General features: G+C 37.7%; 1 protein-coding gene across 1 annotated transcript in view; it reads right to left on the reverse strand.

Annotated features, from left to right (window-relative positions):
• HMCN1 (hemicentin 1) overlaps nucleotides 1–17,749 on the reverse strand; it is a gene marked incomplete at its 3' end in the record, with an annotated part of 530,768 nt that overhangs the window by 20,750 nt on the left and 492,269 nt on the right. The window contains exons 102-104 of the mRNA XM_082833486.1: nucleotides 14,145–14,270; nucleotides 5,605–5,733; nucleotides 3,354–3,704 (exon numbers count right to left, since the gene is read on the reverse strand). Coding sequence (XP_082689612.1) covers nucleotides 3,354–3,704; nucleotides 5,605–5,733; nucleotides 14,145–14,270 — 606 coding nt within the window. The remainder of the gene's footprint in view (nucleotides 1–3,353; nucleotides 3,705–5,604; nucleotides 5,734–14,144; nucleotides 14,271–17,749) is intronic.

A 17,749-nucleotide genomic window follows, 5' to 3' on the forward strand; every position in this document is an offset into this window, starting at 1 on the left:
CAAACTGGCCAATTGCAATATTAGTTAAGTAATTAATATTGGAATGACAGATGAAACAGACCTGTACAGGATCCTAAACCATCAAGGTACTAAACTCTTGACAGAACACAGTAGAATTTACCTAAAAGATAAAGTTTCTATTGAGATTAATTGGGAAAATACTCGTTTCTATTTTGTTTAAAGTTTAGCAGCCTCTCTCTCTCCAACAGCCATGTCTATAGCTTTCCCATATGCAGATATCATTAAGTGGAGGCGGTTTTATCTTTGTGATAGGAATATTCATCCAACTTCATACAACTGTAAAGTACTAATGGCAACTAGATATACATATAGTTGCTATGTTACTTTGGGCCAGCCACTTAACTTCTCAGGATCTCAGTTGATTCTTCTGCCAACAGGAGTCACTGATACAATCTCCCTACTTCACAGGCTTGTTGGAAGGTTCAAACATGTAATATATGAAAAACATTTTATAAATTATAAAGAGCTAAGCTACCTGCTATTACTAAACAAAGTCAAGAAAACAGCAATAAAAAGAGTGGGAATAGATAGTAAAAAAATTGATATTTGCTTTCAGAATCAGGGATGGGATTTGAGAGGCCTCAGATTTCTTGTCTCAGTTGTGTTTTGCCTAATATTAAAATGTGCCAGCCAGTGTTAGAAGGAAGAGAATGTGGTATGAAATGGAAGCAGGAGTGCTGAGGGCTGGAAGTAAAGGGAAGACAAAGTGAAACCCTGGAGACGGCTCAGCAAAAGGACCTGTTCCTTGTGCATATGCTCAGATGATAATTGCAATGACTCAAAATCTGTTAATGACAAACGCTCATCAAATATTTGTCATTGTTTTTGCCCCAGTTTGGTTAACCAAAGCACTCACTGCAGAACTTTTGATATATTTTTACTTTTTCCCTTTATAATCGGCTTTAACCTAAGATAACAACAGAAATGTAAATGACATTGAACTCCAAGTAGTAGACATCACACTTTCCAGAGTATGAATTTTAAAGTGGCCCCAAGTGTGATTTTGGTGTTCAGAAGCAATGCAACGTTTGTTTTCCCTATTAAGCTTTGGAATCAATTCCCTGAAAAGCTAAATCTTAGCCCAAGTCTAACAAAATTCCATGGTGTTAATCTGAATCCTTTGTAAACTGTCTATCCTAGATGGTTAATTAAAGGCATTTGGTGTTTACTGCAGGTTGCTTGTTACATAATTCCAAAGCTGTCTGCAATCTTAGTGTAAATTTCTTTATTAGTACCAACGCCAGAAAATACTCACCATATTTTAAGAAATATTTCTAAATGTCTTAGTCTATTTATTGCCCCCAAATAAAACTTAAATATCCAGTCATAGACTAGTTATAGAAATTTACTTTAGAGTCTCCAAGATTGGTCCTCACTCTGAAATAGTAGGTGCCTCACATAGTAGATGGTTTTGGGAAGGTAATTCATATAAACATATTAGTGTAATATAAACACAAAGGCACATAAAACATTCATAAGACTCTACTGTGATGAAACTACAGGGCACAGATTGTGATAAAGAAATGGAGAACTGGTTATTAATCAGGGACTCTTTCTTCAAATGGCTTGGACCTTCAGATGATCTAGAAGTCAACTAGATGGTATATGGTGTGGGAAATACCGTTTCACTCATTTATCAGAGCATAAACAAGGATTTTTGGAGCAGGAGAGTAAAGGTAGAAGAGAAGAGTTGTCTAAGACGAAGGCAGAGAATGGAATGTTAATAGGATATGAAGACCCTTCAGTGGGAATGATTATTTAGAAGAAACACTGAAAGACAAAATGTCAGATGTTAATTCTGTCAATAAAATAGTGAAAAGTTTCACTAACAGAGGTAAAAATTGGCATGAAAAATTACCAAAATTACCAATGGAAAAAAACCAGTAAGAATGGTTTGGAGCAGGCTGAGAGCAATGTTTGACATACTCCCAAGGACAGTGGAGTCCACAGGTTTAGTAATTAAGTAGTGTTTGACCATATGGGGCAAAATGTTGAGAGTTGCTAATGAACCCATGAATGTTTCAAGTTCAAGGAGTAAAAGAAACTAGCACTGTCCACAGTTCTAGGAAGCTGGTCACAGGGAGGAGATTCCATGTGCATCATATTACGCTTTAGGTACTTCAAGACAGCCAGACAGAAAAGTTCTGGGAACATCTGGGCCTAGAGACTAAAGGTTAAAGAGTAAGGATCCAGAGGGTGTGAAGGTCCAGCTGAGTGGAGATAATGTGAGAAGCTGAGTCCGCCTAAGAGTGACTAAGGAATCATGTCTAAGAAGATAACGATGCAGGAACAGGGCTTGGAGAAGGGTAGAAAAAGATATGACAAAAACGGAAGTCAGAAGATATTTCTTTTAAATATCTAAAAAATGTTTAACAGAGAGCATATCTGGGAGAGAATAAGCAACGTGTGGAATGCTTAAGAAAAATTCAAGAACGTGAGGTTAGCATAGGTCTTCAAATTTAAACAGAATTTCCTTCTTCCCTCCCCTCTTGCCTCCCTCCTCCCTTTCTTTGCTTTCTCATTTCTTCTAACAAACTGTGGGGCTAATTTGTGTTTGCTAATTCCCCTTGGTGCATAGCTCAGTGACATGCAAACTGTGGCTACTCACAGAAAATTGAATTAAATGAATGACAGATGGAATTGTTTGCAACTTAACTGAAGACAAGGTCTCAATTCTTGAGTTGGAAATTACACTTCACTTTTGCAAACAAATTAAATTACAGACTTGAGTTTAGGTAAAGATACTGAAAGCACATATGTTAGAACAATGGAAACAAGTTAGTTTTGTCCTGGCTTACATTGTCTTTTTAGTGACTTACATATATACAAAATAATTGAACTGAGAGGTTCCATGGGGAGTGTAACAACAGTCAGGGCAGTGCTGGTTGCAGACAGAACAAGCAGTCGACACAGTAGCTGAGAGTTTCACTTTTAACCCACTGCTTTGGCATCCATCAGATAAAGCCATAATCTGATAGTATTATATTATGGTGGCAATATGCATATTCTTTTTTTAAGAACCATATTCTGGATGCCACTGAATTTTATTTCTATATAGCATTAAATTTAGTAACACTTTCAGGGGTGATCAAAAAAGAGAAACTGCCAACAAAACAATAAATTATCAGAATGTACACATGTAAATACATCATTTGATAAAACTGGTAATAGTTTTAGGTGCCAGAGTAAATGTCTTGAAACTTGGGTCATCCCAGATTTGAGATCACATGTAGTTCCCTACACCCGAACTCTCACAGGTGCTGTACATATGCTTAGACTCTGGTCCGTCAAGTGAGCCCACAGAAAGGAAATGGAATATGGCTGACATTTACCTACACATGTGTCATGGCTCGCCTCAGAGCCTTCAGGGCAAGTTTTTCTAATAGTCCTTCTAGTCCTGGAGAGAGACGTTCTGCTGTTCCTATACTCTGAGTAGGAGCTGTAGAGATGTGAGTACTGTCTGTAATGCTGTTGAGGTTGATAGTTGTTTCTCACGGGGGAGAACCGTGCAAGGTTATAGCTATTGTACTGAGTGCCATAATTTGGCAGCCTCTCCAATCCAGCGCAAGATTTCCCGTCCCCTAATAAATGTTGTCCTGGTGGACAGATACACTTGAAGCTGCCGGGGGTGTTGGAGCACTGATATGCACAAGGCTTAGGCACTTGTTCACATTCATTAATGTCTGCTCGTGTGCCATGATACATAAAAAAGAGAAAAAAAAACATACACACATATACACACAGAAAACACAGGAATAAAGAATCAGTCTGTGAAACAAACTGAAGACATCATGTTACCCTCCAAAGCAGGGAATACAGTAATTTCTCAGCTGTTGTGAACTTTTGAAAAAGCTTTCATCATTCAGCTATGAATATATAGAAAGATTCTATGACTGTCCCTGCAGATTGTTTTACATGGACAGTAGAATCATATAGGGTCATAATGGAAAATGTGGTCTTGAATCCAGAAAAACTAGAGTTCAAAGCTAACATATAGATCTTAATTTTGTTGGTGGAGTGAAGAATGCAGTCAGATCTCTAGTTTGCATTTAATTACAATATTGATCACTAGTGCTTCTAATCTTTCATATAATTACAAGTTTCAGATGCAAGAATGTACAATGTACACCTACAGTTTTATTTTCCTTTGTTTCTTTTGCATCAATAATTATTAATGAATAATCATATCAAGCACATTTTCTTAAAAAAATTAAAAAGGAAATGAAGATACAGAATCATTCTTCCTAAGATAAACTCAAAGTTCAAAAATTAAAGTTATTTTTCTTTCTATTCCTAGGTCAACACAGAGTATGTACTCCTAACTCTTTTTGTAAATTGAAAAAGTGAATAAAGACCAGAGATCAAAACCAAATTCCTTAATTCATTACCACAGTGGCATGAAAGAAAACAATATGAATAAGTAGAATAAAAGTAGTAAATTGTGCTTTAAAAATTATTTTAGTAGGCAAAAGTTAAAATTAACATTTTAAATCTCTTTAAGGCAATGGCCCTACCTTCTTCACTGATTTATCCCCCAGCCCAATTTCTGACATTCAGCTTCAAGTCAAACTAGTGAACAAATAAACACATTTCATTCTGCTAGGTCACTGTAATGACTGATCAAAATGTTAAATTATATACAAATTACAATATCTAAATAGAAGACTAGCATGATATATATTCCTGCTATTAAAAAGTATTTATTTTAAAACCATTCATAATAATGATACTACATTAAACATTTTCTATGTGCAAAGTACTATGCTAGGGACTACATAAAGACAGAACTAAATCTTTATGGAAGAATTTGCTATTAAGAATTAAATAGACAACCAAGGCATCCAATTTTAAAAATATTGATATAATAGCATGCAAACCAAAAGCTAGTATTTAAAAGCTCACACAATTTTTTTCTGCATATAAATATTCTGAGGTGAAATATAATTTTAGAGGTCAGTTTCTTGATTGTAAATGTATTAAAAAAAAGCATATGGTTACCTTCTTACAGACATCTTCTACTATCGTTACCTGCCTTACTTTACATTCAACTATAACTAAGATGGAAACAAATAGGTAATTGGGAGAATTAAATGAGATTCTTAGCACAGGGAATGGCATATAGTATGCACTAAACATATGATAGATAAAGTAATAATTATCAATTCACTTAAAATGTGTGTTCACATTTTAATCCTTCATAACTAAACCTTCGTAGTACATACAGATATACTTCATATTCAAATAAAATGTATCTATGCAAACATTTACATCACATGCATAGAGAGATAATCAATGAGCTAATCTTCATAATTAACTTGTGGTAATTATACCACAGCCTCACTTTGATATGTATAGTGCATAGTAAGCACTCCGTAAGTAGTTATTATTATCACTTGAAAGTCAGTGTAAATTGAGCTCAATAGGAAGTCTCTAAGAAGTAATTCAACTTATGTAATGGACTACTTAAACCAACTTACAAATCTAATTGTAGCAAGAAAGTATTTGAGGATAGAGTGGTTCTAACCAAGCTGGTAAAATAGTTACCCAGCCTTTATTACTCAATAAGAGTTCCTGTTAACTTACCCATACAGGGTCTTCCAATTCCTTGAGACCGGTAACCTCTTGGACATACACAACGATAGCTGCCTCTCGTATTCTCACATATCTGGTTATATCTGCACTGATGGGTCCCATCTCTACACTCATCAATATCTAGAGACATGGAGGGCAATAAAAAGCAATAACATTTCCTATTTCAAAACCTAAAGTCATTATATTTATTTATTTATTAACTTCTTTATTGGAGTATAATTGCTTTATAATGTTGTGTTAGTTTCTGCTTTATAACAAAGTGAATCAGCTATACATATACATATATCCCCATATCCCCTCCCTCTTGCATCTCCCTCCCAACCCTCCCTATCCCACCCCTCCAGGTGGTCACAAAGCACTGAGCTGATCTCCCTGTGCTATGCGGCAAGTCATTATATTTAAAATGAACATTTTAATTGCTTAGAACGTTGCATTTCTCACCACGTGGTTGAGACCTGGAGTCAGAAAACCTGGGTTCAAGTCCCAGCTCTGCCACTTGTTAACGGGCCCCTTTTCCTCTTCTTGCGCCCTACTACAGGAAGAGTTTTCTTCTCAGCTTTCCCCCCTTCGCTATATCCCTCCTTTTTTGGCCATCCTATTTATACTAGTGACTCTAGTGAGCTTGCTGATGTGGACTTACAGCAACATTTCCACATTGCTACTTATCCACAGTCCCATATTTCTAGCTGCTGGCTGCTCATCTCCATCGCCATGTTTTACTAGTACTTCAAACTCAGCATGTCTCCAGTATCTTATCACTACTCTCTTATTTATAATAACAGTATTCTTTTATCCCCAGTCAACCTGGCTGCGAACCTCAGAGTTATCTTTAAACCTATTCTCTGTTTCCAAGATTGGGTAATTCTACTTTCTTCAAACAAACCCATATATCCCCACTTTCCATTTCCTCATTTAGCTATATTTTTGCTGTAGCTTCTTAAACAGCTTCTGATATTTCAGCTTCTCTCATTTGTAATTAATCTTATACATAATTACAGAATCAATATTCTTAAAAATACTTAGTTACACATAACTGCATATGATGCTATGAGTTGGCTACTATTCTTAGGAATTAAGAAAAATATTTACCTATATCCATATTGCTGAGGAGTCTTTGAAATCTGATAGTCCACACACCCCCCATGTTTTTTTTAAGTATACTAAACTTCCATTTACCTCAACTAGTATCAACAAGTGGTCAGTACTCCCTCATTTATATCTACACCCTCCCCCACTCTTATATTATTTTGAAACAAATCCAAGACAGATTTTAACTTTATTAATAAATACTTCAGTCTGAAATTCTTAAAATGTCCCATTTTTTAAAATGAGAAACTTACACTCAAGTTTCTGTGTCATCTTAAGACTTGTTCAAGGTCAGATAGCTGTCAAGAAGGGAGGAAGAATTTTAACATGTTTTCTCTAAGTCCAGCTCTTTCCCCCTCATACAGGGCTATTTTTCTTTCCTTTTTCTACCACCTCCATCTATTAACATTCCATTCAAGACTATATTTAAATGTGATCACTTCTATGACACTGCTGATAGTCACTCCTATTAGATATGATCATTCTTTTGAGTACTCTGGTACAATTTTATTTGTACCGCTTGTATGATATTTCATCCCAACTTGCATAATAGTTTTTTTTTTTTTTTTTTTGGTGAGGGGAGTGGAGTTGCCCGATCTATCCCAGTTGATTGTTTAAGTACATGAGAGCAGGAATGCTATCAGTTTCAGTTGCGTATATTGTGCAGCTCATAGTTCTGCTAACTGTGGCTGACTGGTACAGAATAGGCACACAAAGAACAAACTTAGGGAGAAATATAATTTACTTTATTGCCTGGTTATTGATTTGACATTTAAAAAATACTTGGTTTTAAAATAATTATATTTTGAACTTTTTTTTTTTTTTTTTTTTGCTGTACACGGGCCTCTCACCGTTGTGGCCTCCCCCGCTGCGGAGCACAGGCTCCAGACACGCAGGCTCAGCGGCCATGGCTCATGGGCCCAGCCGCTCCGCGGCACGTGGGATCTTCCCGGACCGGGGCACGAACCCGTGTCCCCTGCATCGGCAGGCGGACTCTCAACCACTGCGCCACCAGGGAAGCCCTGAACTTTTTTTTTTTTAACATCTTTATTGGGGTATAATTGCTCTACAATGGTGTGTTAGTTTCTGCTTTATAACACAGTGAATCAGTTATACATATACATATGTTCCCATATCTCTACCCTCTTGCGTCTCCCTCCCTCCCACCCTCCCTATCCCACCCCTCCAGGTGGTCACAAAGCACCGAGCTGATATCCCTGTGCTATGCGGCTGCTTCCCACTAGCTACCTACCTTACGCTTGGTAGTGTATATATGTCCATGCCTCTCTCTTGCTTTGTCACAGATCACCCTTCCCCCTCCCCATATCCTCAAGTCCGTTCTCCAGTAGGTCTGTGTCTTTATTCCTGTCTTACCCCTAGGTTCGTCATGACATTTGTTTTCTTAAATTCCATATATATGTGTTAGCATACGGTATTGGTTTTTCTCTTTCAGACTTACTTCACTCTGTATGACAGACTCTAGGTCTATTCACCTCATTACAAATAGCTCAATTTTGTTTCTTTTTATGGCTGAGTAATATTCCATTGTATATATGTGCCACCTCTTCTTTATCCATTCATCCGATGATGGGCACTTAGTTTGTTTCCATCTCCGGGCTATTTTAAATAGAGCTGCAATGAACATTTTGGTACATGAATCTTTTTGAATTATGGTTTTCTCAGGGTATATGCCCAGTAGAGGGGTTGCTGGGTCATATGGTAGTTCTATTTGTAGTTTTTTAAGGAACATCCATAGTGTTCTCCATAGTGGCTATACCAATTCACATTCCCACCAGCAGTGCAGGAGTGTTCCCTTTTCTCCACACCCTCTCCAGCATTTATTGTTTCTAGATTTTTTGATGATGGCAATTCTGACTGGTGTGAGATAATATCTCATTGTAGTTTTGATTTGCATTTCTCTAATGACAAATGATGTTGAGCATTCTTTCATGTGTTTGTTGGCAGTCTGTATATCTTCTTTGGAGGAATGTCTATTGAGGTCTTCTGCCCATTTTTGGATGGGGTTGTTTGTTTTTTTGTTATTGAGCTGCATGAGCTGCTTGTAAATTTTGCAAATTAATCCTTTATCAGTTGCTTCATTTGCAAATATTTTCTCCCATTCTGAGGGCTGTCTTTTGGTCTTGTTTATGGTTTCCTTTGCTGTGCAAAAGCTTTGAAGTTTCATTAGGTCCCATTTGTTTATTTTTGTTTTTATTTCCATTTCTCTAGGAGGTGGGTCAAAAAGGATCTTACTGTGATTTATGTCATAGAGTGTTCTGCCTATGTTTACCTCTAAGAGTTTAATAGTTTCTGGCCTTACATTTAGGTCTTTAATCCATTTTGAGCTTATTTTTGTGTATGGTGTTAGGAAGTGATCTAATCTCATACTTTTATATGTGCCTGTCCAGTTTTCCCAGCACCACTTACTGAAGAGGCTGTCCTTTCTCCACTGTACATTCCTGCCTCCTTTATCAAAGATAAGGTGACCATATGTGCGTGGATTTATCTCTGGGCTTTCTATCCTGTTCCATTGCTCTTTCTGTTTTTGTGCCAGTACCATACTGTCTTGATTACTGTAGCTTTGTAGTATAGTCCGAAGTCAGGGAGCCTGATTCCTCCAGCTCTGTTTTTCATTCTCAAGATTGCTTTAGCTATTTGGGGTCTTTTGTGTTTTCATACTAATTATGAAATTTTTTGTTCTAGTTCTGTGAAAAATGCCAGTGGTAGTTTGATAGGGATTGCATTGAATCTGTAGATTGCTTTGGGTAGTAGAGTCATTTTCACAATGTTGATTCTTCCAATCCAAGAACATGGTATATCTCTCCATCTATTTGTATCATCTTTAATTTCTTTCATCAGTGTCTTATAATTTTCTGCATACAGGTCTTTTGTCTCCTTAGGTAGGTTTATTCCTAGATATTTTATTCTTTTTGTTGCAATGGTAAATGGGAGTGTTTTCTTGATTTCACTTTCAGATTTTTCATCACTAGTGTATAGGAATGCAAGAGATTTCTGTGCATTAATTTTGTATCTGCAACTTTACCAAATTCATTGATTAGCTCTAGTTTTCTGGTAGCATCTTTGGGATTCACTACGTAGAGTAGCATGTCATCTGCAAACAGTGACAGCTTTACTACTTCTTTTCCAATTTGGATTCCTTTTATTTTTTTGCGGTACGTGGGCTTCTCACTGTTGTGGCCTCTCCCATTGCGGAGCACAGGCTCTGGACGTGCAGGTCCAGCGGCCATGGCTCATGGGCCTAGCCACTCCGCAGCATGTGGGATCTTCCCGGACTGGGGCACGAACCCGTGTCCCCTGCATTGGCAGGTGGATTCTCAACCACTGCGCCGCCAGGGAAACCCTTGGATTCCTTTTATTTCCTTTTCTTCTCTGATTGCTGTGGCTAAAACTTACAAAACTATGTTGAATAAGAGTGGTGACAGTGGGCAGCCTTGCCTTGTTCCTGATCTTGATGGAAATGCTTTCAGTTTTTCACCATTGAGGATGCTGTTGGCTGTGGGTTTGTCATATATGGACTTTATTATGTTGAGGAAAGTTCCCTCTTTGCCTACTTTCTGCAGGGTATTATCGTAAATGGGTGTTGAATTATGTTGAAAGCTTTCTCTGCATCTATTGAGATGATCATATGGTTTTTCTCCTTCTATTTGTTAATATGGTTTATCACAGTGATTTATTGCGTATATTGAAGAATCCTTGCATTCCTGGGATAAACCCCACTTGATCATGGTGTATGATCCTTTTAATGTGCTGTTGGATTCTGTTTGCTAGTATTTTGTTGAGGATTTTTGCATCTATGTTCATCAGTGATATTGGCCTGTAGTTTTCTTTCTTTGTGACATCATTGTCTGGTTTTGGTATCAAGGTGACGGTGGCCTCGTAGAATGAATTTGGGAGTGTTCCTCCCTCTGCTATATTTTGGAAGAGTTGAGAAGGATAGGTGTTAGCTCTTCTGTAAATGTTTGATAGAATTCTCCTGTGAAGCCATCTGGTCGTGGGCTTTTGTTTGTTGGAAGATTTTAATCACAGTTTCAATTTCAGTGCTTGTGATTGGTCTGTTCATATTTTCTATTTCTTCCTGATTCAGTCTTGGCAGGTTGTGCCTTTCTAAGAATTTGTCCATTTCTTCCAGGTTGTCCATTTTATTGGCATAGAGTTGCTTGTAGTAATCCCTCTTGATCTTTTGTATTTCTGCAGTGTCAGTTGTTACTTCTCCTTTTTCATTTCTAATTCTATTGATTTGAGTCTTCTCCCTTTTTTTCTTGATGAGTCTGGCTAATGGTTTATCAATTTTGCTTATCTTCTCAAAGAACCAGCTTTTAGTTTTATTGATCTTTGCTATCGTTTCCTTCATTTCTTTTTCATTTATTTCTAATCTGATTTTTATGATTTCTTTCCTTCTGCTAACTTTGGGTTTTTTTGTTCTTCTTTCTCTAATTGCTTTAGGTGCAAGGTTAGGTTGTTTATTCGAGATGTTTCCTGTTTCTTAAGGTAGGATTGTATTGCTATAAACTTCTCTCTTAGAACTGCTTTTGCTGCATCCCATAGGTTTTGGGTTGTCGTGTCTCCATTGTCATTCGTTTCTAGGTATTTTTTATTTCCTCTTTGATTTCTTCAGTGATCACTTGGTTATTAAGTAGTATATTGTTTAGCTCCATGTGTTTGTATTTTTTACAGATCTTTTCCTGTAATTGATATGTAGTCTCATAACGTTGTGGTTAGAAAAGATACTTGATACAATTTCAATTTTCTTAAATTTACCAAGGCTTGATTTGTGACCCAAGATATGCTGTATCCTGGAGAATGTTCCATGAGCACTTGAGAAAAATGTGTATTCTGTTGTTTTTGGATGGAGTGTCTTATAAATGTCAATTAAGTCCATCTTGCTTAATGTATCATTTAAAGCTTGTGTTTCCTTATTTATTTTCATTTTGGATAATCTGTCCATTGGTGAAAGTGGGGTGTTAAAGTCCCCTACTATGAATGTGTTACTGTCGATTTCCCCTTTTATGGCTGGTAGTATTTGCCTTATGTATTGAGGTGCTCCTATGTTGGGTGCATAAATATTTACAATTGTTATATCTTCTTGGATCGATCCTTTGATCATTATGTAGTGTCCTTCTTTGTCTGTTCTAATAGTCTTTATTTTAAAGTCTATTATGTCTGCTATGAGAATTGCTACTCCAGCTTTCTTTTGGTTTCCATTTGAATGGAATATCTTTTTCCATCCCCTTACTTTCAGTCTATATGTGTCACTAGGTCTGAAGTGGGTCTCTTGTAGACAGCATATATATGGTTCTTGTTTTTGTATCCATTCAGCCCATCTGTGTGTTTTGGTGGGAGCATTTAGTCCATTTACATTTAAGGTTATTATCGATATGTATGTTCCTATTCCAATTTTTTAAATTGTTTTGGGTTTATTATTGTAGGTCTTTTCCTTCACTTGTGTTTCTTGCCTAGAGAAGTTCCTTTAGCCTTTGTTGTAAAGCTGGTTTCATGGTGCTGAACTCTCTCAGCTTTTGCTTGTCTGTAAAGGTTTTTATCTCTCCATCAAATCTGAATGAGATCCTTGCTGGGTAGAGTGATCTTGGTTGCAGGTTTTTCTCCTTCATCACTTTCAATATATCCTGCCACTCCCTTCTGGCTTGCAGAGTTTCTGCTGAAAGATCAGCTGTTAGCCTTATGGGGATTCCCTTGTGTGTTAATTGTTGTTTTTCCCTTGCTGCTTTTAATATGCTTTCTTTGTATTTAATTTTTGACAGTTTGATTAATATGTGTCTTGGTGTATTTCTCCTTGGATTTATCCTGTATGAGACTCTCTGTGCTTCCTGGACTTGATTAACTATTTCCTTTCTCATATTAGGGAAGTTTTCATTTATAATCTCTTCAAATATTTTCTCAGTCCCTTTCTTTTTCTCTTCTTCTTCTGGAACCCCTATAATTCAAATGTTGCTGCGTTTAATGTTATCCCAGAGGTCTCTGAGACTGTCCTCAGTTCTTTTCATTCTTTTTTCTTTATTCTGCTCTGCAGTAGTTATTTCCACTACTTTATCTTCCAGGTCACTTATCTGTTCTTCTGCCTCAGTTATTCTGCTATTGATCCCTTCTAGGGTATTTTTCATTTCATTTATTGTGTTGTTCATCATTGTTTTTTTCACCTTTAGTTCTTCTAGGTCCTTGTTAAATGTTTCTTGCATTTTGTCTATTCTATTGGCAAGATTTTGGATCATCTTTACTATCATTATTCTGAATTCTTTTTCAGGTAGACTGCCTATTTCCTCTTTATTTGTTAGGTCTGGTGGGTTTTTATCTTGCTCCTTCATCTGCGGTGTGTTTTTCTGTCTTCTCGCTTTGCTTATCTTACTGTGTTTGGGGTCTCCTTTTCGCAGGCTGCAGGTTCGTAGTTCCCGTTGTTTTTGGTGTCTGTCCCCAGTGGCTAAGGTTGGTTCAGTGGGTTGTGTAGGCTTCCTGGTGGAGGGGACTAGTGCCTGTGTTCTGGTGGATGAGGCTGGATCTTGTCTTTCTGGTGGGCAGGTCCACGTCTGGTGGTGTGTTTTGGGGTGTCTGTGGACTTATTATGGTTTTAGGCAGCCTCTCTGCTAATGGATGGGGTTGTGTTCCTGTTTTGCTAGTTGTTTGGCATAGGGTGTCCAGCACTGTAGCTTGCTGGTCATTGAGTGAAGCTGGGTGCTGGTGTTGAGATGGAGATCTCTGGGTGAGTTTTGCTATTTGATATTATGTGGAGCTGGGAGGTCTCTTGTGGACCAGTGTCCTGAAGTTGGCTCTCCCACCTCAGAGGCACATCACTGACTCCTGGCTGCAGCACCAAGAGCCTTTAATCCACACGGCTCAGACTGGTATATAGTTCATTGAAGTTACAGCAACGCTGTGAGATGTTGGACCAGAAAGTCTCTAAGTGATTCAGTGAAGGTTTCCAGTGCTTTCAGTCACGGATGTCCCTGAGCCGGGCTGTCTTCAAAGAACCTATTGTTCCGGGTTTTGGAGGAGGTCGTGGGGAGGATGTGATTGCTGTTTTTTCTATTTTGAATTTTTAATAAATCTCTACAAACATAATTTTTTTCTTAACCCTTCCAACAAAATTCTTAATATATATGCTAAATTTCATGTTAGAAATTATATGACATAATATTAATGTATGTGGATATGAAACTATATAAACCAATTGTGTAACTGATGGGAGTTTAAAATGGGCTAAATCTCCCTGGTGAGCTTTCATTTCCTGGTATAGCCATGACCCTGGGACCCCAGAGCTCAACAATACTAGAAGTCGGGAGTACAAAACCTATAGAAAAAGATATTTCCTTGTTAGATTATATTTATTCTAATCATTTATTTTAAGAGTGAATGCCTTATTTGGCTTGTTGATGGTAAATGGATCATAGTAGCTGAGACAGCCAGACACTCACCAATGCAGGTTCCGTTTTCTGCCTTGGTCATTCCGTTTGGGCAAAGATCAATGCATTTATAGCCACCGCGGGTGTTCTTGCAGTGCTGATCTGGTCTGCATACATTCTGTCTACACTCATTTACATCTTGATGAAAGAACATAGGTAATGCAGATTGAGAAAGTGATTTCTTCCGCCTTTGCATAAAAATTATACCTTCAGATTTTAAGGATAACATAAACTAATACAGATGATTATATAATCATGGTGTAAGGTTAAAGTGTTTAAATCAAGTTATGTAACACACTTTATTTTAAAACGTTATGATAAAAAAAATAAAATATTACTAAACATAGCTGGTAGCCATACCAACCACTTCCTCCTCCTAGAAAAAGTATATATTTACACATTATATATAAGTGTATATATATATACACATATAAATTATGATTTTGTGAAAAAAATTGGTAACAAAATAGGGGAAATGTTAAAAAAAATGGTTATGTAATTAGAAGATGAAATCTGTAATGTAGAGCATTTGCTTTGTTTTTGCATGGATCACATACATGATGCATGGTATTACAATCCAGCCCAGGACATGGCACATGGATTAGATAAGGCACCATTAAGAAGTTACAAAGGGAGAGTGGAACCAAGATGGCGGAGTAGAAGGACGTGCTCTCACTGCCTCTTGTGAGAACACCAGAATCACAACTTGCTGCTGGATAATCATCAACAGGAAGACACTGGAACTCACCAAAAAAGATACCCCACATCCAAAGACAAAGGAGAAGCCACAATGAGATGGTAGGAGGGGCTCAATCACAGTAAAATCAAATCCCATAACTGCTGGGTGGGTGACTCACAGACTGGAGAACGCTTATACCACAGAAGTCCACCCACTGGAGTGAAGGTTCTGAGCCCCACGTCAGGCTTCCCAACCTGGGGGTCCAGCAACGGGAGGAGGAATGCCTAGAGAATCAGACTTTGAAGGCTACTGGGATTTGATTGCAGGACTTTGACAGAACTGGGGGAAACAGAGAGTCCACTCTTGGAGGACACACACGAAGTAGTGTGCGCATCAGGACCCAGGGGAAGGAGCAGTGACCACAAGGGAGAATGAATCAGACCTATCTGCTAGTTTTGGGAGGTATTCTGCAGAGGCGGGGGGTGGCTGTGGCTCACCGTGGGGACAGGACCCTGGCAGCAGAAGTTCTGGGAAGTATTCCTTGGAGTGAGCCCTCCCAAAGGCTGCCATTAGCCCCACCAAAGAGCGCAGGTAGGCTCCAGTGTTGGGTTGCCTCAGGCCAAACAACAAACAGTGGGGGAACTCAGCCCCACCCATCAGCAGTCAAGTGGATTAAAGTTTCACTGAGCTCTGCCCACCAGAGCAACAGTCAGCTCTACCACCACCAGTCCCTCCCATCAGGAAACTTGCATAAGCCTCTTAGTAGCCTCATCCACCAGAGGACAGACAGCAGAAGCAAGAAGAACTACAATCCTGCACCCTGTGGAACAAAAACCACATTCACAGAAAGACAAGATGAAAGGCAGAGGATTACGTACCAGATGAAGGAACAAGATAAAACCCAGAAAAACAACTAAATGAAGTGGAGATAGGCAACCTTCCAGAAAAAGAATTCAGAATAATGATAGTGAAGATGATCCAGGACCTGGAAAAAGAATGGAGGCAAAGATTGAGAAGATGCAAGAAATGTTTAACAAAGATCTAGAAGAATTAAAGAACAAACAAACACAGATGAACAATACAGTAACTGAAATGAAAGCTATACTAGAAGGAATCAATAGCAGAATAACTGAGGCAGAAGAACGGATAAGTGACCTGGAAGACAGAATGGTGGAATTCACTGCTGCGGAACACAATAAAGAAAAAAGAATGAAAAGAAATCAAGACAGCCTAAGAGACGTCTGGAACAACATTAAACGCAACAACATTTGCATTATAGGGGTCCCAGAAGGAGAAGACAGAGAGAAAGGACTGGAGAAAATATTTGAAGAAATTATAGTCGAAAACTTCCCTAACATGGGAAAGGAAATAGCCACCCAAGTCCAGGAAGCACAGAGAGTCCCTTACAGGATAAATGCAAGGAGAAACACTCCGAGACATATAATAATCAAATTGGCAAAAGTTAAAGACAAAGAAAAATTATTGAAAGCAGCAAGGGAAAAATGACAAATAACATACAGGGGAACTCCCATAAGGTTAACAGCTGATTTCTCAGCAGAAACTCTACAAGCCAGAAGGGAGTGGCATGATATACTTAAAGTGATGAAAGGGAAGAACCTACAACCAAGATAACTCTACCAGGCAAGGACCTCATTCAGATTCGATGGTGAAATCAAAAGCTTTACAGACAAACAAAAGCTAAATTATTCAGCACCACCAAACCAGCTCTACAACAAATGCTAAAGGAACTTCTCTCAGTGGGAAACACAAGAGAAGAAAAGGGCCTACAAAAACAAACCCAAAACAATTAAGAAAAGGGTCATAGGAACATACATATTGATAATTAAGTTCAACGTGAATGGATTAAATGCTCCAACCAAAAGACACAGGCTTGCTGAATGGATACAAAAACAAGATCCATATATATGCTGTCTACAAGAGACCCATTTCAGACCTAGGGACACATTCAGACAAAGTGAGGGGATGGAAAAAGATACTCCATGCAAATGGAAATCAAAAGAAAGCTGGGGTAGCAATACTTATATCAGATAAAATAGACTTTAAAATAAAGAATGTTACAAGAGACAAGGAAGGACACTACATAATGATCAAGGGATCAATCCAAGAAGAAGATATAAAAATTATATATGCACCCAATATAGGAGCACTTCAATACATAATGCAACTGCTATCAGCTATAAAAGAGGAAATTGACAGTAACAAAGTAATAGTGGGGGAGTTTAACACCTCACTTACACCAATGGACAGATCATTAAAATGAAAATAAATAAGGAAACAGAAGCTTTAAATGACACAATAGACCAGATAGACTTAATTGATATTTATAGGACATTCCATCCAAAACAGCAGATTACACTTTCTTCTAAAGTGCACATGGAACATTCTCCAGGATAGATCACATCTTGGTTGACAAATCAACTTTCAGTAAACTTAAGAAAATTGAAATCATATCAAACATCTTTTCTGACCACAATGCCATGAGATTAGAAATCAATTACAGGCAAAAAAAACATAGAAAACACAAACATATGGACGCTAAACAATATGTTACTAAATAACCAAGAGATCACTGAAGAAATCAAAGAGGAAATCAAAAAATACCTAGAGACAAATGACAATGAAAACACAATGATCCAAAACCAATGGGATACAGCAAAAGCAGTTCTAAGAGGGAAGTTTATAGCTATACAATCCTACTTCAAGAAACAAGAAAAATCTCAAATAAACAATCTAAACTTACACCTAAAGGAACTAGAGAAAGAAGAACAAACAAAACCTAAAGTTAGAAGAAGGGAAGAAATCATAAATATCAGAGCAGAAATAAATGAAATAGAAACAAAGAAAACAATAGCAAAGATCAATAAAACTAAAAGCTGGTTCTTTGAGAAGATAAAGAAAATTGATAAACCATTAGCCA

Source organism: Leucopleurus acutus (assembly GCF_964270905.1).
Source record: "Leucopleurus acutus genome assembly, chromosome: 2".
In the NCBI taxonomy this organism is placed as follows: Eukaryota; Metazoa; Chordata; class Mammalia; order Artiodactyla; family Delphinidae; genus Leucopleurus; species Leucopleurus acutus.